At 40.7% G+C, this 23,811-nt stretch overlaps 1 protein-coding gene across 2 annotated transcripts in view; it reads left to right on the forward strand.

Annotated features, from left to right (window-relative positions):
• PRDM10 (PR/SET domain 10) overlaps positions 1-23,811 on the forward strand; it is an 89,488-nt gene that overhangs the window by 10,696 nt on the left and 54,981 nt on the right. For both annotated transcript variants that reach the window (XM_057748826.1, XM_057748827.1), the window contains exons 2-4: positions 17,907-18,087; positions 21,567-21,731; positions 23,489-23,548. In XM_057748826.1, coding sequence (XP_057604809.1) covers positions 18,019-18,087; positions 21,567-21,731; positions 23,489-23,548 — 294 coding nt within the window. In that variant the 5' untranslated portion in view covers positions 17,907-18,018. The remainder of the gene's footprint in view (positions 1-17,906; positions 18,088-21,566; positions 21,732-23,488; positions 23,549-23,811) is intronic.

A 23,811-nucleotide genomic window follows, 5' to 3' on the forward strand; every position in this document is an offset into this window, starting at 1 on the left:
ACTTGAGATTATGCCTTTAAATGTTATCTAGTATTTTATCCTAACCCAGATTTGTGATTGTCAAATCATAGTTACCACCAGGAATCTTCTGTAAGAAAGGCTTTCAGGGCCCCAGAAGACCTATCTGCAAGTCTCCCACTGAGTTGCTGCAATTGCTAATTCAACAAAGAGCTTAGGATATGTGGGTCAGATAGCTTTCTGTGTACAGGTGTGCCCAGGCCACAGATTGTATTTATACCCTTGCCAGTTCTCTTGCCAACAAATGCTACTGTTGAGAGGGAGCTGGAGGGATTGTGCTCAGAGATATGTCATCTATTATCCGTAGTTGGAAAACATGGATGCTTAATATTATTTGATGAGTCATTTGTATCAATCTTTCAGTCTTCAGATGTTCCTCATAAATCCATACTTGCATACAAAGCTTATTTCAAATATTCCTGCAAAGTGCATGGAACAGATTTGCTTGTTATCATGTGGTGAAGGGAAACTGGAAAATCAAATGTGCATGAGAGTAATCTGGTTGGCCAGGAAGACCACCTGAACTAACCACTGCCCAGCCTTCTCTGAATTCTAAGGCATTCATACCACAAAGAATTAGAGAAGCCGATAAGTTGTATATTTTGGAGAAAAGTGTAAGGATTTTTGCTAAGTTTTTGTTTAGTAATAAAAAAATGTCTCTTTAAAAATGTGACTTTGAGCACTAAAGTCTCTTAATAACTTTTTTTTTCTTTTTGGCTGTGCCGCTTGGCTCGTGGGATCTTAGTTTCCCGACCAGGGGTTGAACCTGTGCCCTCGGCAATGAAAGTGCAGAGTCCTAACCACTGGACCACCAGGGAATTCCCATGACTAATTATTAGTATCATGAAGTTGGAGTAAGTATTCAGAGCTCTAACCTTTGCCCAGTGCTTCCTAAAGGCAGTTCTTGGCCTCAGTATAATCAGTCCTTCATATTACTTCTAGAATGAACGTGTTATTGCCAGGATAAAATATTTTTCTTCCCTTGTTGTGCAAGAGTTAGCCAGATCGGGTTGACTTTGGAATCATCTGGAGAGGTTTATAAACAAAGATTCCTGCTCTTCCCCTCTACCTTTGTAATTGAGAGACTCCAGAATTTCAGGGGTGAGACTCTGGAATGTGTTTTTGCCTAGGTCCTTAGGTGAATCTGATAAAAGCAGTTCATAAGCTTTGGGAATTGTAATTCTTCAACTTGAAGTCTTTTGTAGGGCCTTCCTAACTATCATTTGAGGCTTTTCTCTTTTATAGTTACAGTCCCTGAGCATGTCCTCAATTTCTTTTGCCTCTGGAACTTTCTCAAGCTGTTTTCATCAGAAATGCCCTTATGTTTACTCTAGTAGCAAGCATTATTCTCTCTGTCTCCCTTTATATAAAGGTTCTTGATGTTTATTGCCAAATTGCTTCCTAGAAGGTTTGCGTTGATTTAAATGCCCGTCTTTTTTCTTTTTAAGAAACAGCTTAATTGAGGTATAATTCACATACCATACAATTCACTCAGGTAGAGCATACAATTCAGTGCCTTTAGCCTATTCACAGTTATACAACTATCACCACAATCAATTTTAAAATATTTTCATAACTCCAAAAGGAACTCCACATCTCTTAGCTGTCACCCCTTAACTCCCCATTTCATCCCAATCCCTGGGCAACTGCTTACCCACATTCTGTCTCTATCAATTTGTCTTCCCTGCATATTTCACATAAATGGAATCATTCAATGTGTGGTCCTTTGTGATCAGCTTCTTTCACTTAGCAAAGTTTTTTTTTCCCCTAATTTTTTTAACTTTTCTTTTAAACTTTTTTTTTTAGAAGCTATTTTTATTATGTATGTATGTGTGTATGTATTTTGGCTGCGTTGGGTCTCTGTTGCTGCTCACGGGCTTTCTCTAGTTGTGGAGAGTAGGGGCTACTCTGTGTTGTGGTGGGCAGTCTTCTTATTGCAGCGGCTTCTCTTGTTGCGGAACACAGGCCCTAGAGCACGCAGGCTTCAGTATTAGTGGCTCGAGGGCTCTAGAGCGCAGGCTTAGTAGTTGCGGCATACAGACTTACTTGCTCCATGGCATGTGGGATCTTCCTGGACCACGGCAGGCAGATTCTTAACTGCTGTGCCACTGGGACAGTCCATCACTAAGCAAAATTTTAAAGGTTCATTCTTATTGTAGCATGTATCAGTATTTCATTTCTTTTTTTTTTTTTTTTGCTGAGTAATATTCCATTATATGGATGTACCGTATTTTCTCTCTCTGTTCATCAGTTGATGAATGTTTAGGTTGTTTCCACTTTATAGCTATTATGAATACTGCTGCTGTGAATGTTCGTGTCCAAGGTTTTATGTGGACATATGTTTTAATTTCCCTTGGGTTTATTATATCTTGGTGACAAATCTCTGGGTCATTTGGTAACTCTATATTTGGCCTTTATAAATTGCCAGACAGTTTTCCACAGTGGCTGCAGCATTTTACATTCTTACTTGGTAGTGTATGAGGGTTCCAGTTTTTCTGCTTACTCACCAACACTTGCTATTATCTGTTGCTGTCTCAGAATTTTGAATGAAATTGAGAAAATTGAAGTATACTACAAAAATGAGCATAGTAGAAACTAGAATATCTTTAACAAAGGCACCTTTGTGGAGTTAGTTTGCATAAAAGATGCTGCCAGTGTTAAAGATATAGATTAATATTTTGCTGAAATTGAGGCTACATAAGCTATGTTCAACTGTAATTCTGAAGCTACAATATACTATATATTTTCTTAGTTGGAAAAACCTTTCTTTTTAGTGGAGAGTTTACAATCTGTATGATTAGAATTTCAAGAATGTTTCGCTTACAAAAGAGCAGGTGAAGAACCAGAGGTGCTCCTTCCTCTTAAGCCTAGGAATGAACATGAATTGTTAAGGTATATTAATAATTAATATCAGTAACCGGAACAACCACAACCATGAATGTTTGCAAGTGTTTCCCAAGTGCCAGGTATGGTGTTTTGTTTCACTGATTTTGTGGTTTCACCGTATTATTTCATAGTTCTACTTTAGGGAGTGGATCTCTCATTGTTGTTCTTCCTGTTCTATAGATGAGGGAGTTGAGCCTTGAGAAGTAAGGTGACTTGTCTCTGGTCACGTAGTGAGTGGATGGTGGCTGAAGAGCATGAACCCAGACCGTCTGAGTCGAGCTGTGTTCACGCAGCGATGCTCGAGGTGGGGGAAGGGAAAGTGGGGTGGGTAGTAGGCTAGCAGAAGGTCCTATTAAGGCACCAGGGATTGTGTAAGGACTCACCATGGCCCTACGTGATGGAAGGCTGTCCATGTGTGATTTCTGACAGTTCTGATGGTCATCCCTGAACCTCTGTCCATCCTGTTAACTAAAGCAGGTTGGAGGCACTGGGGGAGGAGAGAGATGTACATTCTAGTCCCCAAACTGCCCTACCACTAGCCTTGGCTGTGCCAACTTGAGCCTGGGTTTATCCACTGTGTGGTTGGCTCCTCTTAATATCTGAACTAATGTGACAGTGCTGTCGTGGGCATGACACAGGTCACAGATACAGAAACTTCAGAAACTCTACAGCCAGACGTCAAGATCTACATCTTGGGTTGTAATATGTGGACTTCTCAGAGAATTTCTTTTAATACCATATTTGGCTCAGTGTACTCTGCGTTTCCAAGGACTGATTTTGATTTTGTGTAACTTGGGAGCAGCTGAGTTCCCACTGTACCTTTGCAGTCTTATAATTGGCCTGAGTTCAAGTTCCCTCAGATATTCGGATTTGCTAGTTTATGGTACTAGATAATATCTTAAGTAATTTGCTTCTCCTCCTCTCCATGTTTCTTTCTTTCCAGCTCATTAAAATTAAGTTATAAACATTGATATCATACGTATACTTAGTTTCTTAACTGTGGAAGCAGTTGTGTACCATCATTTTAATGGTAATACGCTTTTTATTTATGGGAATTCTCATTGCTTTTCTGCTCCTTGATAAAGCAATGACCTATTTAGTGATTCTGGGTGTATCTTGATTATACTTTGTCGTATCAGATATGTCATATGACCGTGTTTTTTCTTACCAGGGTTACCATTACTGGTGTCCACCAGTTCTCAGATTTTGATAAACACAGTCACAAGATCAAAGGCGAAATGTTTTTCACAGTCTCATACTCCTGGGATTGCCCTCAGTTTCCTACCAAGGCAGCTGGTTCTGAGTGGTCAGACGCAGGGGAGAGGGGATGCTTACTGAAATGTGCCAAGCTTTCTGCACCTGCTTTTCCCCTTGGAGCATTTTCTGATTCCCAGGAGGCTGGGAAGCTGGTTGGAAAGGGCTGCTGAGAGGCTAGAGAAGCAGGTAGTGCTTTAGGCTGCTTTGCGGGTCTGGAGAGATAAGACATTCCAGGTGAAGAGCTGCAAAGGCTATCAGAACAGAGGGGCCAACATCCCAGAGGCCAGGAGGCAGCCTGAAATCCAGCTCTGATTTTCCCCTCGAGCTATTTGTTGACTAGGCTATGTTGGCCAGGAGGTTAAGTCAAGCCAAATGCAGCTGAATAGCGGAGTGGAATTTTGGTACTTTAACTTTGCTGGGAAGAAAAAAATTGGAATTCAGGGCCCACTAAGGAAGAGGCTCACTAGGAAACAACTTGACATTTCCATTGCCACTCCCAGAAGGTCACACCTAGGAGCAGACTCTGTCTTATAGCCTTACAGAGACTGCATACCAGCCTCGAGTCAGCTTGGTGGGGTGGAGGGCCCTTCTGCAGCCCTCCACCCCACCACGGAGGATGGGCGGAGGGTGGAGGCAGGTGGAGGCAGATGGCGGCGCCTTTGGGAGAGGGCGCCATGGGGCTTTCAGGAGCTGGTGGCTTTCTGTTCCTCGATCCACATGCATTTACTTTGTGAACATCCCTCAAGTTGGACGTTAATGGTTTGTGTGCTTCTCTGTAGGCCTGTGATACAGTGGGGTTTGAGGTTTCCACCTGAAATCTTGTAAGAGCAGAATGGAGGACTCCTGACAGAGTCCTCTTTGGAATTGCCTTCACCTTTTACCAGCCAACCAGCTATTCTTTGTAAAAAGGAAAAGGCAGACATCAAGGTCCGTCATTCTTCAGAATTCATGCTGTGTGTTGATTCCTTTTGAACTCTCAAGGATATTTACGTAGAATTGTCAGGCTAAGACCTCCAGTGTGTCCTTAGCCTAGGTTTTTCTTTTCTTTGAGTGAATGGTAGGAGTTCCTTTGAATGACATCATGGGGTTCGAATGCATTGCTAACTAACTGTCAAAAGGATGGGAGGATCAATCTTTGATTTTTTGGTGCGTAAAAATTTCTTATCTGAGCTGGGAAAATAAAGCCCAAGTTTCTTGGGTTGACACAGAGGAAGATTTGCTTGCATGCCTCTTTTGAGGTGTGAAGAAAGGAGTGCCACAGCCCTGACTGGAAAAAATAACCTTCTTTCAAGGAAGAGAACCCTTAGTTGATAGTCTCTGAAACCCTTTTTGTACACAAGAAAAGAAGGAGGAATCATTGTGTAATGTGGAGATTTCTGTCGGGGAAGTGGAAGGCAAAGGGACACGTAAATGGAGAAGACAGAGATGACCAAGGTGACTGTTGCAGACCCGCTTGACATGACTCATTCCTTGCTTGCTCTTGTCATCCTGTGTTTTCTAATCTGTTTTTTTTTTTTTTTTAAACCTTAGAAAAAAAGAGTTCAGCTCTTTTCTGGTTACACAGTGTTGTCCTTGCTTATGGCCAGACACCAATTAAGAAAAGTTACTTAGAATATATTCTACAATAGTTTGTATTTTTTATTTTTATTTTATTTAATATTTTTTTATTTTTATGTTTTGGCCATATTGTGTCGCTTGTGGAATCTTAGTTCCCTGATCAGGGATTGAACCTGGGCCACTGCAGTGAAAGTGCTGAGTCCTAACCACTGAACCATCAGGGAATTCCTTCTACAATAGTTTTTATTTATTTATTTATTTTTTGGTTTCTAAGTTATTTATTTAACAGTGCTATAATTAACAGACTATTGTATTAGTTCCAGGTGTACAACATAGCAACTCAATATATGTATACATTAGGAGATGATCACCAAAATAAGTCCACTACCATCCATCTCCACACAAAGCTGTTACAATATTATTGACTATATTCCTTATGCATACACTACATTCCTGGGACTTATTTATTTTATAGCTGGAAATTTGTACCTCTTAATCTGCTTTACCTATGTCGTCTGTCCCTCTTCCTCCCTCTCCTTTGGAGATCACCAGTTTGTTCTCTGTGTCTGAGTCTGTTTTCTCTTTGTTTTGTTTGTTTTGTTTTTTAGATTCTACATAAAAGTAAAATCATATGGTACTTGTTTTTCTCTGTCAGTCTTACTTCACTTAACATAATACCCTCTAGGTCCATCCACATTGCCACAAATGACAAAATTTTATTTTATTTTTTATGGCTGAGTAATATTCCATTGCATATACATACCACAATTGCTTTATCCATTCATCTCTCGATGGATGGTTGTTTTCTTCAGGTAAGTACCCAGAAAAAGAACTGCTGGATCATATGGTGGTTCTTTTTTTTTTTTTAAAGAAAGAAAGAAAGAAAGAAAGGAAGGAAGGAAGGAAGGAAGGAAAGGAAGGAAGGAAGGAAGGAAGGGAGGGAAGGAAGGAAGGAAGGAAGGAAGGAAGGAAGGAAGGAAGAAAGAAAGAAAGAAAGAAAAATTTATCTTTTTGGCTACATTGGGTCTTCATTGCTGCGTGCAGGCTTCCTCTAGTTTCAGTGAGCAGAGGCTACTCTTTGTTGCGGTGCGAGGGCTTCTCATTGCAGTGGCTTCTCCTGTTGCGGAGCATGGACTCTGGGCACGCGGGCTTCAGTAGTTGCAGCACACAGGCTCTAGAGTGCAGGCTCAGTAGTTGTGGCGCACAGGCTTAGTTGCTCCAAGGCATGTGGGATCTTCCTGGCCCAGGGATCCAACCCGTGTCCCCGGCATTGGCAGGCGGATTCTTAACCACTGTGCCACCAGGGAAGTCCAGGTGGTTCTATTTTTATGTTTTTACAATAGTTTTTAGATTGTAATAGATAGTTCAGTCTCATAATATTAAAAGGGCTGCTTACACTGAAATTTATCTGCCATTTTCCCCTGCTCACTTACCAAGTTTCTGGAGGTTTTTTCTGGAGTTTTTTCTCAATGGTATGACATTTTATCAGAGTTTTTCTGCAGTCTTGTACATTTCACTGTTTGCTTCATTGCCAACGTTTATAACAAGTGTGAAATGTAAATGGCGTCAGTAGAAATACCTGGAAGACCCCATTATGATCACTTTTTCATCCTTCATCTTTACCCTTAGACCTCTCTGCTTATCTGGAAATATTCCCAATCCGTAACTGCTTAATTAAAAACCTCTTTTTTATTTGGAACATAGTCAAAGGTTTATTATTATAATTTTAACAATTCGTTGAAAGCCTTTATGAAAGCCTGGTTTCCTGATTATTTACTTTCTCAGAAACTTTTAATTCCTTAGGCATACTTCCCTTCACTGAAATTGTTCTTATTATATTTCCCCATGGAATTAAAAAATGATATTTTAGTCCTACTACTCTGCCCTCGCTTGTAGGTTTCCAGGAGCTCTTTAGCTGGGGTCAGAGTGGTCCCATAAGATGGAATTAGGCTCTGACAAACGGAGGGACCTCAGGCTGACCAGATCCAAGACTGTGGGTGAGTTGTCACCCTGTCTGCGGTCACTTTGTTCTGCACCAGCCCTCCTCCCGGCCCCTGGCTGGGGTGAAGTGCAGATAAAGTGTCTGCTGGGGCGTGAGGCACCTTGCCGGGCAAGGGGAGGGTGTTGCTGATAGTTTTCACTTCTCATGTCCATTTTTTTTCTCAATGGAAATCGTAATTTGTTGTGAATTTTTAAAATTGAGAAACTATGAGATAGATTATTTGGGCTTCCCCTTTTCAGCAAGAATGGGGAATTTGTGTCGAAATCTATATACTTTTGTTGTTTGTCCATTGTTACTTCCCCTACCAGTTCCCATTCACCATTTAGAACCAAGTTCAGTTTCTTTGTTTCCTTCTAAGTTCTAAAACTATGTCTTCCAGAAATCAATGAAATATAAAATCTCAACTTGCCATTCTAAATGAGTGAACATTGTAGAAGCTTTTTTTCTCTCATAATTAATTAATTAATTGAAGTATAGTTGATTTACAATGTTGTATTCATTTATGGTGTACAGCAAAGTGATTCAATTATGCATATATGTATCTATTCTTTTTCATATTTTTTCCATTATAGGTTATTATAAGATATTGAATGTAGTTCCCTGTGCTATACAGTAGGACCTTGTTGTTTATCCATTCTCTGTGTAATAGTTTGCATCTGGTAATCCCAAACTCTCAATCCATCCTTTCCCCATCCACCCACCCTTGGCAACCACACGTCTGTTCTCTATGTCTGTGAGTCTGTTTCTGTTCCACAGGTAAGTTCATTTGTGTCATATTTTAGATTCCAAGTGTAAGTGATATCATATGGTATTTGTCCCTCTCTGTCTGACTTACTTCACTTAGTATGATAATCTCTAGGTCCATTCTTGTTGCTGCAAATGGCATTATTTCCATTCTTTTTTATGGCTGAGTAGTATTCCATTGTATATACGTACCACATCTTCTTTATCCATTCGTCTGTTGATGGACATTTAGATGTAGTAGAAGCCCTTTATTTCCAGTCTACTTGGTCTGATTTTATAGTTCTGATGTTTACTGTAGCTACTTAGTCGTGCAGTGGTGATCAGCTGTGCAGAGCAGAGCACTTGTGATCCTTTCCTATTTTGTATTCTGAATCATGAGGGTATGGGTTTAAACAACTTCGTCGGGTGTTGTGACATTAAATCAGTGGAAGGAATTGATGGGTGTTACTTCTCAGACTGATGCTGATACACGGTGGCATATCCTGTCCTGTGCTTGGCCTGTGTGCACTGTCTTCCCTTGGCTGTGCCAGGGCCACGGTGCCAGGCCCAGAGGGCTGGGGCAGATGATAGCTTATGTAAAATGAAAGTTGCTCTACGTGAGTGGTTCCCAAATTGCCCTCTCCCCAAACAGTGGTGTTCTAGAGCTGGACCAAGCTGTATTTTCATTTAAATAAAGATAAAGCATAGAATTTTCTTAATTTTTTGTTCCATGAAATTTCATTAACTCTTTGTTGCTGTTACTTGCCAATCACCTTAGCACTAGGAGGTGACAAATGAACAAGTAGCAAAAAAGGTTAGTGGAAAACTTGGGGATACCTAGATAGTTTAAAAAAATTATAAAATGAGGTTGGATGTGATTTTTAGATTGCTCATATAATGGAGCCATTTATGCTGGAATCTTAACACAGATCTAATGATCTTAGTTTATGGAACAAGAAGCAGGGTGGAACGATGGCCACCACGTAGGCTCAGTAGCCAGATGCCTGGGCTTCTGGACATTACAGCTCTGCCACATACTAGCTCTTACCAGCTCTGTTACCCTGGGCAGGTCACTTACCCTCTCTCTTTCTCAGTCCCTCACCTGTAAAGTAAAGATAATAAGGTACCACCTTCATGGGTTATTGTGAAGATTAAATAAATCAATACATGTAAAGTACTTAGAACATGCCTGGCACATAGTAAGTGCTATACAAATGTTAGCTAATATTGTTTTGTGATGTAAAAAATAAACATATTAATGTTTCATGGTGCTTGGCAAAGAACACTGTGGTCCTGTCTTGTGGACATATTTGAGAACCATGGGCCTGGAATGTCTCTTCTGGTTTTGAAATTCTACTATTCTGTGTCATAAATTGGATTCCCCATAATCTTTCTTTTCACTTTTTATAACTTATTGCTTTAATGAACATGTTTTTTTTCCCCCTCTATACATAGAGTGAAATCACTCTTTTACCAAGTGGAATCTAATCTTAAATATGACTTCAGAAGGGTGTCCTTTCTGTTTTTTGACAGGAAGGTGTTTTTGTATTGTGTACATTAGTTACAGTTGTTCTCTAATATAATACACCTAATATCCTTCAGTTCTACATCCTGTGGATGAGGACACTGAAGTTCAGAGAGAGTAAACAAATTGTCAAAGCCACGAGTGGCAGATCTGTGATTTTAAGCCAGGTTGTCTAACTCTGAAGCCTGCTCTGACATAAGTATGGAAAATCCAAGTTGCTGTTCCAGTGGCTGCGTTCCTATTCCAGTGTAACTAACCTAAAGCGAGCTCAAGCAGCACCCCTTTAAATGGAGACAAACTTCTATGCAAGTATTCCTGAAGGATGCTCTTTTTATACTTGGGTCAGCAAAAGTCACCAGATAGTTCTACCTGTTCATTCAGAGAAAGGTGAGAGATGAAGCAAACAAGAATAAACAATTGCTTGTACATCAGGCCAGAGCGCCTCTGGGCCCAGCCATTGCCTGTTGGCCAGTGGGGGGTCCTTCCTGTCCGTGCACAGCACTGCCCTGGCCCTGAGGGGAGGCAGCTGGCTGGCCTCCTGGCCCTTGGTGTCTGCTCCCTGCCCAGCCTTCTCGTGTGCCTTGAGGTCTCCCCTCTGCTGGCAGCACTGGGCTGGCTGCTGAGTTTCTGCACTGCGGGGATGGTGGCTGCAGGCAGGCTGGGCAGCAGGAGCTCAGGGAGAGAAGAGCAAGGAAATTCTGCCTCTTTCCCTCTCTCCCCTCCACTGTGGTGGCTGGTCCCCTTCTGTTCTGCCTCCGGATCCCAGGAGCTACCCACGGCTCCATCCCCAGATTGCGAATCCACCTCCTCCACTTTCTTTCTCACAGTTTTTATGCTCGTTTTGCATGTCTATCAGTGTCCCTCTAACTTCTTTCTGTAGTGTGTCTCGTGTTGGATTTCAGAGAATGAGTTAGCAGTTTCTGCTGGTTAGTCTGTAATGAGCCAGAAAAGCCGACTTGCAAGTATACTGTCTAGAACATGGCACACTTCTTTCCATGTAAAGAATGATGCCTGTGGAAGGAGCCACACCAGCACAGAAACCTTAGTGTTTCTGAGGTTTAATAATGTGCCATGATCCTGGGGAATTTAACCATATATATAACAACATTTTAAAGTGAAATTGTGTTTATAGTTCATCCTGTCATCCCAGGTGCACACCTACCTTCTAAGGTGGATTGGGGCCCCTTCTTCTACCTCTACATGCAGGTGATGAAATGGGAGCTTCTTGACTCCAAGTCCTGAGTGGTGCTGGAGAATTGGCTTCTTTGAGCCCAGAAGGGCTGGTGGTGGTGGGAACCAGGCTGGTGGATGATGAGGGGGTTCAGCTCTGGGGTGGGAACTGCAAGGAGGGCAGGCAGTGCGGAGGCTGGACCACTGGGCCACTCCATCGTCTGGCTCAGGGCCAGCCTCATTAGTGAACCGGCTGGAAAGGCAGGCGTTTCTCTTTCCTTCTTTCTCCCCCTTACTCTTCCTCACTGTCAGTTTTACCAGGCAGGCATCCCTGCTGAGCTGGGAAGCCAGCTGCCCATCCCTCCCACATCCCTGCTCCCATTGTGAGCTCCAATGGGAGCAGAGTTCTTGCTCCCCTTTTATGCTCAGTGTTCACAAAGCATGACAAAATTGCTACCGTTTCTTGAATGTTCGTCATTATGCTATGTGATCCCAAGTGCTGTCATGTTGTATTGAATCTAAGATGTTGGTGGTAAGAAAAAACAGTTATGTTATGTATCATTACGAAAGGAAAAGGCCTTGCCAATTAAACTCTGATGCAAGCACTGTTTACTACTTAGAATTTTATTATATACTTGTTGAAAGAGATCTTTTAGATTTATTTAGGTATAGATTTTTATCACATCACTCCTGCATACATAAAAGGGGAAATATAAGTGAAATAAATTATTTAACATGTTCCTCAAATGTTGTCACTTTCAGAGGCTGAATTTTCAGAATCACTTTTGGCTCAGAGTCCTCAGTGTCTCTGTGCCATTAAGAGTGCTGGTGACACAGCGTTTCTGAAAAGAGGGCACACGATTCTGGGCGTTCTGATCTGGTGTTTTCTTACTCAGCCTGTGGCAGGCCCATCTTTCCACGTATCTCAGTAATAACACTGCACAGTGCAGCATCATTCACGCCGCTGTCTCTTATACCCAAGTCCCATGGGTCTGGTGGGCAAGGTCATCTTTCCAGTGATGGATGTTCGCTTCCCTAATCAAATTTATGCCCAGCTGCTGTTCCCATGCCTTTCAGTTTTAATGCCAAATTATAGTGTCATCTTCTTGAAGACATTTAAAATAGCAGTTACACTCAGGGTGTGTGTCTAGTGCTGACAGCACACATGACTCAGTGAAGCGAGGACAGAACTAATGAAGGACTGTGAGCAAGGTCACACCCGAGCAGGCAGTGCATCCACACCCTCACTGCCACCTGGGTGGTAGCGACTGCAGGGCACCAGTGTGGTAAAATTGAAATGTTAACAGGTGAAAAAAAGTGCATTAAAGATTTGATGAAATGCACACTGTTAACTCTTACAACAACCATGCCGGGCAGATAATTTGGATTTTCCAGCGAGGTGACTGGCAATCAGTCTGTGCCTTCCTGATATCACACCTAGTAAGTGCGTGGTAGATTTGGGGGTGTAGAACCCAGATTTGTCTGATGCTGAAGCTCCTACTTTCAATTATATAATGCTATTCATATATCAATATATATAGGACCTGGCACATTTAATAAATATTTGTTGTTAATAAGTATTTACTAAATATATGTTGAATAAAATCATTAGAGAGGATAGAAATGCTTCTCTTCCTGGGAATGAAGTCTCTAACATTTTAGACAGTGGGTAAAAGAAGGAAGATAGGTGGCCATTTTCTAGACAAGGTACAGCTTATGGATCTCAGGTTTTTTCAGGTCAAGAAGAGGAGTGGAGGAAGTCTGTCCCTAGCTCACAGAGCCTGTCAGCACCTGCCTATTGGACAGCGCTAAGGTAGCTCCTGGAATCCTCCTTCCCTATCGCCTATAAATCAAGATCAATGGGGTTCTATAAATTGTGCAGTTAAAAAAATAGTAATAAAAAAGGAAATCAAATATGACAGGCCTTGCTGTGAAGGAAGTTCAGGTACAGGGCATTGGTTATTTGATAAATTGCTGGGTTTAAAAAAATGTGAACTGTTTTAAAAAATTCTGAAGCTCTTCTAGCTCATCAGTAAAATATGCAAGTTGACGTATTTGAGCACTACCATGTGCTAGCTCTGTGCCTGGGCATTTTACATATATCATGTGACCCTCATAGTAACACCAGGAGGTAATTATCTTCTCCATTTTACATAGGATGATATTGAGGCTCAGGGAATTTAAATGATTTGGTTGAAGGACATAGCTACTGAGCAGCTGAGTCATCGGGGAAGCCCGTACATTCAACTCAGAGTCTGTGGATTTTCTACTATACTCTGCTGCTTCCCATCTAAGCTTAAGGCTAGACACCACTTTATACTCTCATTTCACAGATGAGGACACTAATGCTAGAGGATTTAAAGTCGCTTATTTAGTAGCGGAGTCATACCTAGAATTCAGTTTTCTTGAACAATTTATTAAACAATAAATAACTGCAGAATGTCACATTGCTTTGAATAGTTTAGTAGTTACAGAAGCTCAATAGGTCTTGTAAGTATCAAATATTCTAAAAAACAAGAACTGGGTATTCTGTATCACTGCTTTAGATTCCAGACACTTTTTGAATGAAAGAGTTTTCACCATCTTGGGCTCCTTTATGTGCTAACAGTATTCTAAAATTATTGGAAACTGCCATTGTGTGCAATATCTCACATCTGTAATGCTAAATTTTACTAGCAGTCTTTACTTATGTGTCAATGCGCTGTTCTGTTATTTTGCTCCCATCTGCTAAGTGGTTGTTTTCTTTTTTTTAATCCCCCTTTATCCTTGCCTTATGTAGTTTCTGGCATTTTGTGTCATGTAATGTATACTTCCTTATTTTGGTAAGATTAGTAAAAAGATATTTTAGTCTGGCGTAAATATCTTATCCCTTCCCATCTCTGCTTTCCTGTTCCTGTTCATCCTTCAAGATTCACCGTCTCTGAGAAGTCATCTCTGGCCCATTGGGATCAGGTGTCTTCTTCTCTCTTCCCCCTGCGACCATTCCGTACAAATGATTAAGGACGTGCAACACGCCAGATCGAGAGTTACTCACCTTCCTTGACCTGAAGGAACTTAGAGTTGAGATGGGGAGGCAGACAGTTAGACCAGAAAAAGCAACATGATCAAATACCTTTTTTTAAAGCTAATATGTGAGTGTTTGTTATGGAGCAGACATTGTGCTAAGCATTTTATATGCATTGTTTCGTGTTCTCTCAATAACCTCATGATCCCGATTTTACAGAGAAGGAGAGGTATTTAGAGAATGTCCATGTTTTGTCTGAGATCAGTTAAGTCACAGAATTGCTGCCAAAATCTGGGTCCAGAGCCCAAGGCTGTAACCACTCTGCCTCTTATACTGACTGCTGCCTCTGCACAGGTGTGTCCCCCAGGCCCTCATGTGCCAGACACAGAGAGAGGACAGCTCCAATGCTGGAATTCAGAAACTAATAGTTACTTAACAGTCATACAGCCACTGTAACTGACTCCGCATCATCCCTCAGAGACTCTGAAAGCATTCAAGATATAACACATTGTACGTCCAAACTTATTCATCACACAAGATTAAAAATAACCTGTTTATCAACATAAGATTAAATACATTGTGATATATTCATACAATGAAATGATGCAACTGTAATAAAGAATGAGGAAATGCTATATCGATATGGAACAATGTAAAAGGTATGGTGATATATGGAATAAGTAAGGTTTAAAAGAGATGCTGCTTTGTATAGAGTCAATAATATGCTGCCATGTGTGGTCGGAGAGGCAGGGGGTGTTTATATTTTTGCTCGTATATGCATAAAATATCTTTGGAAGAATAGATAACAAATTGATGGTATGGGCTGGTTCTGAAGAGTGGCTAAGGGATTCCAGATAGAAATAATAAGCACCTTTCTAGAAATGAAAACCGGTAAGAAAAGCACCCTGGGCTGGTGTGTTTCCAGAGTGCGCAGGGTGAGCCTGCCTCGACCCTTGCTGCGTCCTAGTGTACACTTGAGGGATTGTGCAATCGATAAACTAAGTTGAAAAAAAAAATCTCAAATTCCTGTATGGGAAAAGCACAGCATCTTTTCTTCTTTAATGGTATTAATTCCTGTTGAAAATACATGTCCTGAATCTAACCATGAAGAGACATCAGACAAACTCAAATTGAGGGACCTTCTGAAAAACAAATGGCCTGTGCATTCCCAAAATGTCAAGGTCGTGGAGCACGAGGAAAGACTGGGGACTGTTCCTGATCGGAGGGGACAGACGGGACATGTCAGCGGGACGCACCGTGTGCCATACCAGATTGGATCCTGGACCAGAAAAAAGAGGGGTTTCCTTCTCTGCAAAGAACGGTAATCAGACAATTGGCAAAAGTTGAGTATGGTCTGTAAATTAGGTAATAGTGCTGTTTTCATGTTTATGTCCTCATTGTGATCATAGTACCATGGTTATGTGAGAAAATGTCCTGTTTTTAGGAAACAGGCACATAAGAATTTAGTAGTAAAGGGGCTTTGTGTCTGCAACTTACTCTCAAATAGTTCAAGTTAAAAAAAAAAAGGGAGGTTGAGAGAGAAGGAGGAGAATATAAAGTAAACATGGTAAAATGGTACCATTTGGGGAACCTGAGTGAAGAAATATAGGAATTCTTTGTACTATTTTTGTTGCTTTTCTGTCTGAAATTATTAGAAAATAAAAATATTTTAAAGAGTACTTCTGATGTAGAACATTTTATGATTTTATAATACTGAGCTCTTTATGTCCTTTTGTACAATTTTGTGATTTTCTTCCTTTAGATCTTTATATTATTGGTGACATTTATTCCTTGCTTTCGTAATATTTTTTGTTCCTTTTTAAAAATATATAACAGTTTTGTTGAGGTATGATTCACATACTGTGCAGCTCACCCTGACTCTCTTTTTCTGTATGTTTAAATAGAACTACTATATAAAGGTATGCTTTTTTTAATTTTTATTTTTTTAATTTTTAAAATAAATTTATTTGTTTGTTTATTGACTGTGCTGGGTTTTCATTGCTGCATGCAGGCTTTCTCTAGCTGCGGTGAGCGGGGGCTAGTCCTCATTGTGGTGTGCGGGCTCCCCATTTCGGTAGCCCCTCCTGTTGTGGAGCATGGGCTCCAGGTGTGTGGGCTTCAGTGGTTGCGGCACATGGGCTCAATAGTTGTGGCTCATGGGCTGCAGAGCACAGGCTCAACAGCTGTGGCACATGGGCTTAGCCGCTCCACAGCACATGGGATCTTCCTGGAGCAGGGATTGAACCCATGTCCCCTGCATTGGCAGGCGGATTCTTAACCACTGCGCCACCTAGGAAATCCCTGCTTTTTTTTTTTAAAAAGACAATATTATAGGGTATAATTTATACATGATGAAATTCACATATTTTAATTGAATAGGTTGATGACTTTTGACACATGAATTCCCCATGTAACCACCACCCCAGTCTAAATGCAGAATAGAGAACACTTCCATTTCTCCAGAAAGTGTCCCCACATCCCCTTTGCTTATATAATCACCTGTTGGTGACTCGGGCATTGTTTCCCATACCCTCCAGTGTGTACAGGGCAAGTGAGTGTGTGCTGGGGCGCCTTCGGGTCGGGGTGAGGATGGTAGCGGCACGGCAGAAGAGGGGCAGGTTCCTCGGTGGCTTCGAAGAGGCTCCTGGGCAGTTTGGACGTGGCCATTCTGTATCCCAGATTTAGGTCCCGACATTGGGTGTTCCAGTCTCTTTTCTTTATTCTGTGGGCCTGTTCTGGTTCCGAGGTTGGAGCATGGGTAGCCGAAGAACGGGTCTCAGCTTATTTCTATTAACAGTGGAGAAAATTCTGGCTGGGTTTTGGACAGTAGTCTTTCTTTCAGTTTTTTTTTTTAAAGGAATATGCAATTATTTATTTATTTTAAAAATTTTTGGCTGCACCCCAAGGCATGTGGGGTCTTAGTTCCCTGACCAGGGACTGAACCTGCGCCCCCTGCATTGAAAGGCAGAGTCTTAACCACTGGATCTCCAGGGAAGCTCTGGGCAGTGGTCTCTTACTTTTAGTTGAATGGTGTTCTGAGCAGTTTGGCCTTTCCTGTCTATTGGGCTATTTAATGGGCCAGGGGGAGGAGGTCTATCAGGCCTGGCTGCCCTGTTAAACAGCAAATATCACGTGACCTTTAAAATGTCAATGTTTTATCATCAGAAGGGAAGATTGATTAAAACATGTATTTTGGAAAATAATAATGTTACAAGATGTAGATTTTGTGCATGTTGATGTTCAGTTGATGTTTGATTTGCTCACTCATCACTCCTGTGATGGGCCCAATGGGAAACAAAGTTGATAATTGTTTTCACCAAATTGCAGCCCAGAAAATTCAGCTGCCTCCACCTGCCAGTTTTTCCTCGTTTTGTGACTTTTATTATTCTGCTGTTCATTTTGAGTTGGTGGTACACGAAGTCAGTGTCTAAACAAGTGTGCAAGGGAGGGCCGAGCTGGCCGAACAGCAGCGAGACTTGGTGTGAACCCAGCCCTCACCTGCATTTAGCACCTGGGGGCCTCGTCCTCCTCCTCAGGAGAACTAGGAGGACTGTCATCAGCATTTGTGATGAAGGTTCCATTCACCTAACGTGTGCCCAGAGCAGAGCAATATTACAAGTAATTTCTCCATTTCTACCTTTTTGCCCAGGTGTATTATCTTTTACAAAGCTTTTATTTTTTTTCCCTCTTTATGGTTGACACTGTAACTTATTAAAATATATTCATTTATTTAAAGTCTTGGATCCTTTTCCTTCTTTTTTCAGGCACGTCGCAGAAAGGCCTTTCGTCCTTGATGAACACACGAGTGGTAAACAGATGACTGTCCTTCAACTCGAGCTGCCCTAGGTGCCTGGGACACCGTCCAGTGGGGAAGGGATGGATTCCAAAGACGAAAGCTCACATGTATGGCCTCCAGCTGCAGAGCACGAGGAGAATGCCGCACAGGTGAAGAGTGGTCTTCCAGCTGGGCGTTGACAGCAGTTTCTTAGTTGGTATAGTTTGCTGACAGCTAGAGAAACAGCAGCTTCTATACAGCGATGAATAGCTGGGAGGGAGTGCATGCGCAGAACTGGTACAAAAGGACTGGGCAGCGTTTCAGCACTTTGCTCCATCAGCAAGGGTCTCTGTGATTTCGAGGAGCTACACACCACCCATGGGCTTCTCTGCCTTCCCCCCAACTTATTGTCATAATCTGTTTCACTGCTTCATTTCATTTCATGATATTGAAAGCTTCAAACTGGGGGTTTTCTTTTGTGTTATCCAAGAAAGGGTTTTCATTCTTCATGCGTAATGAAGTCCAAGGTATGTCTATAAAGTGAGTGGCTTCTCCTTTTCTTTTCAAATTCAGGATGTAAACCTCTAATTGAAAGTTGTCCCATTGAATCCACAGCTCTGGAGGTTAGTCAGTTGTTCAGATGCTGCTATAACGAGTGATCTCTGCCTTTCAAATTGCTATCCTAGCCAGCTACATGTTCTTTTGACTATTCTTAGGAAAGGCGAATCTGCGTTTTTGGTATGGATTTGAATCTGGGGGAGAGTCAACAGCCATGGGGAGCTGTGTTTTATGTGTGATCAAAGTATAAAACTTCACTTTAAAAGCATTAAAATATATATGTAATTTTAATTTAATTTTCATCAAATTATATAACTATAGTATTATTACCAAAATCAGAAAATTAACATTGAAACCTTTAAATGTACACATTTTATTTATTTATTTATTTTTAATTTTTTTTAAAATCAGCATTAGTATTTATTTTTTAAAATAAATTTATTTATTTATTCAATTCTTTTTGGCTGTGTTGGATCTTTGTTGCTGTTCACGGGCTTTCTCTAGTTGCGGCAAGTGGGGGCTACTCTTTGTTGCGGTGCATGGGCTTCTCATTGAGGTGGATTCTCTTGTTGCAGAGCATGGGCTCTAGGCACGTGGGCTTCAGTAGTTGTGGCACACGGGCTTAGTTGCTCGGTGGCATGTGGGATCTTCCCGGACCAGGGATGGAACCCTTGTCCCTGCATTGGCAGGCGGATTCTTAACCACTGTGCCACCAGGGAAGATCGCTGCATGTTTTATTTAATTTAAGCAATATAACAAGTATTACAAGGGTGAGTCAAAAATTATCCGCACTCTGGCCGTAGAATTTATTTTAATTAACTTTAGAAAAGACAAATACATCATTTTTGACAAAATGTCCTTGCTTTTCCATACACTTTGTCCATCTGTCAACAAGCTTTCGTATTCCTTCATTAAAAAATGTTTTAGGCTGAGCTGCGAGCCACAAATGCACTGTTGTCTTCACTTCTTCAGCAGAAGTGAATCCGGCTCCATCTTGATAGCTAACACTTGTGTGACCTTCCTTGAACTTTTCTGTCCATTCATACACATTTCTTCGTGCCAAACACTTTCTCCACACTGCGCACAAAGTCCTTGATAAATAACGGCACCAGGTACACCCTCAGACCACAAAAAACAAATCACTGCATGCTCTCTTTTGTGCACGTCAAAAGTGGGTCATCCATTTTTGCTCCCACTGCAGTTACAAATGAACTGATGTAACACATTCACACCTGCACAGCAGTGACTGCGGAGACAGTAGCCTTGAACAGAAAGTGCTGATAAGACAGTGCAGCCAACAGAAGTTTTAGTGTAACCAGAGTGTGGATAATTTTTGACTCACCCTTGTACGATACATAAAATCAATCATCTGGTATGAATTAAAAGTCTGAGTCTGAATACTGAGGAAAAAAGTTCCAGAGATGCTTCCAGCAGAAAAATTGAGAAGGCTGTTTTGGTTCTCATGGAAGCTATTTGGAAGGCTACTTTCATGTAGCTACATGTTTTGGTGTACTTTGTTTATAAACAAACATGTAGAGTGTTAATAAGTAGGGTCCACATTTGTGGGTAAGCAGGCGGTAGACAGCAGAGCTCAGCACCCTTTATTGCAACTCTCCTCACAAACAGGAATTCTGATTTAGCTGAATAATGGGTGATGAAGACCAAGTTGAAGAGTTTGGATAACTCTTGAGAAAACGTGTTTTTGTTGGCTTGCTTGTTTTTTTACTTTTTTAAGCACTGAAATTAGTTCAAGATTTTGATGTTAATGAACAAATCCAAACTCACAAAATTATCTTGCAGCACTAACAACTGTGCAGTTATCTTAGAGCCTAATTCTTACATAGATATATATACACTGTATCTTCATGGATAAAGCAGATTTATGTAGAAGCTGGACTAATTACTGAGTATAGAAGTGGAAGTTTGTTTTATTTATGTGATGCTTGACTACATTTGGTCTCCAGTTTTCTTTCTGGGGATTGAATTAGTTTATGTTATCTTTGGGATCTACTATGTTCTACTGGGAAAAAAAACTGAAATAAAAAAGTTAGGTCTAAAGCCAAGACAGTGTAAGAGTAAGGATTCCGACCTAAGAGAGCCTAACTTCAATATCAGCACATAAATTATTTCTCTCCCAAGTGTGTACTTTGACCATCTGCTCTGTACCTTCAACATCAGACACTAGACTGTGTGCCAGCCTTTAAAACTCGAACCTCCAAAGCTCACTACTCAGAAAGCGCTTTACAGAATCCAGTTTCTGCTTTAGTTCTTTTTTTTAAAAAATTCTTATCTTCTATTTAATCTTTATTTTGCTCCTTGTTTCAAAAAGTACATTAATATGACTTTCAGAGAGTAATTGAAGCTAGTGCCTGTGCTATTCATTCTCTGCTTTAGTTCCTGGTAGACAGAAAATTATTTCCCCTGGTGGCAACTGAAATTGCTGTCCAGAACCCCTTAAAAGTACTTTCTTAGAATATTTTGTATCTTTAGCTGGTCGTCAAGGAAGAGTTCTGTTAACATTCACTGAGTCAGCAAACGATAACTGATATGCCTCAAGAATGGCCTTGAAGTGTGAAAGAATTTGTAGGAAAGAAAGTGACCTCATTTCAACATGTTTGCCAAAAGGCATTCTTGGTTATAAAGTAGAATTTTTATGATGTGTTGAGAGCAATTGGCTTTTGAGTTGACATGTTTTTTCACATTACAGAATAATTTGTATCTTGTAGTTTGGTCATGTTGTCAAGCAGGCATCTTCTGTCGCATTTCCAGGGTCAGTGAACCACCCCCTCAGTACTCCCCGAAAGAGATACCTGCATTGGACATTTGAGGCAAAGGGGAGTTTAAACCAGTTGCCTAATATTAAGCAGTAAATCAGTGACAAGGTCCTTGGATCCCGTTGCCAAGTCACTAACTTGGCATAGATGCAGGAGTATCAATCGCGTTCTTCTTTCAGGGGGATCTTTTAGAAATGCAAGTGTGTAGTGTTCTTGGTATCTTGCAAGACAGGTTTTGTTCCACGAGGCTGGTTGCTACATACTTGCTGTTTTGTTTTGTTTTGTTTTGCTTTGTTTTGTTTTCCTTTTTGCCCCAGGTGCATTTTGTTCCAGACGCTGGAACTGTGGCCCAGATTGTCTACACCGATGACCAGGTCCGTCCACCACAGCAGGTGGTGTACACGGCAGATGGTACCTCCTACGCGTCAGTGGATGGTCCGGAGCACACGCTGGTCTACATCCATCCCGTGGAAGCTGCACAGGCACGTGAAGGACTATGGTTTATAGTTTGTTTGTTAATCAGTTAATTCACCAGTTACTTAGGTTTACTCTCTGTCAGTCACCGTGCTATTTGTTGGGGATGCAGGAAATATCCAGATAAGATTCATGCTCTCAAGGAGCTTATAACCAACTCGGCAGAGGAAGATATGGTTTATTTATTTAAATTAAATGTAATAAGGAGTTAGAGCACTAACCTCAAATGAGTTCTTTTCCCCATGACTATTGATATTGATTGACTATTATTAACAAGGTTATCAGCTTGTTACTTTTCCTAAGTATCAAGAACCAGGCCAAACATGGCATTTATTTCTATGTAAGTTAATCAAGACAGATCAGTGAAAACGTGCAGACTATTTCGGTTAAACGTGTAATCCAGGGATCCTGCCAGCTTACTAATTACTATTTATTAATAACTTACTGAATTGCAGGACTGTAATAGAAGCACAGGTAAAAGCTGTACAATTACAACTACTTTTATTGGTTTGCCAGTGACCCTGAGTGTTAGTTTCCCAAATGCATGACACATAAATTCCCCAATATATAAATGTTAGTTTGTATTGTTAGCACTTTATAATGTACAAGGCAGTTTTAAACATATTAAAAGAGAAAACAGTTCCATACTTTACAGTAGGATCCTGGTAATAAAAATTTGCTCTTCTGCAGTATTTAGTCAAGAGACTCAAATCACTCCCAAGAGGATGTGGGACCCACCTAATAAATACCTTTCAAATCTATATAAAGATGAAGTTGCCTAATAGTCAGAGGGCACTTTTGGAATGTCCCTTCTTAGTTTTAGTGCCTCAACTGTATTAAAATAAGAGCATGTAGATTATGTAAAGAATGTCCTATGCCCAACTTTTAGTTCATTACTATGTTACTAAGTGTCTGAATTATGATAGTTTTTTTAACGTCAAAGATAAGAAAACTGACACTGGCTGAAATTCTCTTTTACAGTTCTCTGGAATCAGCATTTAGCCATAGTTCTTATGCCCATAGGTTTGCTAAAGCCTTGGGGAAATTAAAGTCTCTTAAAGGATTTAGAGGAAAGAATACTTTTCCAAATTGGAGATTTTCTGTGGTGCCCTGGCTCAAATAACTTTGCAGATTTTCCTTCTCTAGTTAGCTTTGCTGTACCATGACCCAGATTATGTGTTTATAATCAGAACTTTTTAAATTATGGTTTTACTGGCTTTTTTCCAAAAAAGAATACATGGAACATTAAATTCAATTTATTTTCCTTCTGCTTCTCTTTTGATAATGAGTGTGCATTATATTTGAAAGAGTTATAATCCTTGGGTATACAGTACTCTTCTGTTTGTCAGTATATCTCCAACCATTTTCATTTAATTGCAAGTCTACCCCTGTGATATGGTGTTACGTGTGAATGCATGTCCCTTTGTTCATGGCATGCCTCTTTGTTCATGGCATGCCTTTCTAATTAACTGTGACATTCAATCTCAGGAGAGGCTTTGCTTTAGAATAAAATCATAAAGTGTGAAGTATGTTAGCCAAAGGAGATGGTTAGCTTATACAGTCTGTTTGGAGCCATCTGACTGAAAGGCTTTTTTTAGCAAAATGTAAGATTACTATCTATCTTCTTTATTAATGACAGATTATTGCTAGCTATTTGGGAGTTCACTCACTCAGGAATTGGTGCTTAGCAGTAGGATAAATTTTCCTGTGTAGATGAGCTGTCTAAAGATCTATTGATGAGTTTTTGTTGTTGTTTTTTGTTTAGACGCTGTTTACAGACCCAGGCCAGGTAGCTTATGTCCAACAAGATGCTACAGCTCAGCAGGTAATGAGTTGCTTTTTTGTCTTTTAGTTGTTTGTGGATAATACTATGAAGTTACCCTTCCCTGGAATGCCCCCAACCCTCTGCACTGTGCCTTCTCTGGACGTCTGTTTCTCATGTGTTTAGAATATTCTGAATGCCCATTAATGAAAACAAAGCAGAACAGAACGCTAACACACTCCAATCAGTATATATTGCAGTAGCCTAGTAATACAAAAATGGTTTGTCAGGGAAATTTAAGCATCAGATTAAAATAAGTGTATCAA

The sequence above is a fragment of the Hippopotamus amphibius genome, chromosome 9, assembly GCF_030028045.1.
Source record: "Hippopotamus amphibius kiboko isolate mHipAmp2 chromosome 9, mHipAmp2.hap2, whole genome shotgun sequence".
Taxonomy (NCBI): domain Eukaryota; kingdom Metazoa; phylum Chordata; class Mammalia; order Artiodactyla; family Hippopotamidae; genus Hippopotamus; species Hippopotamus amphibius.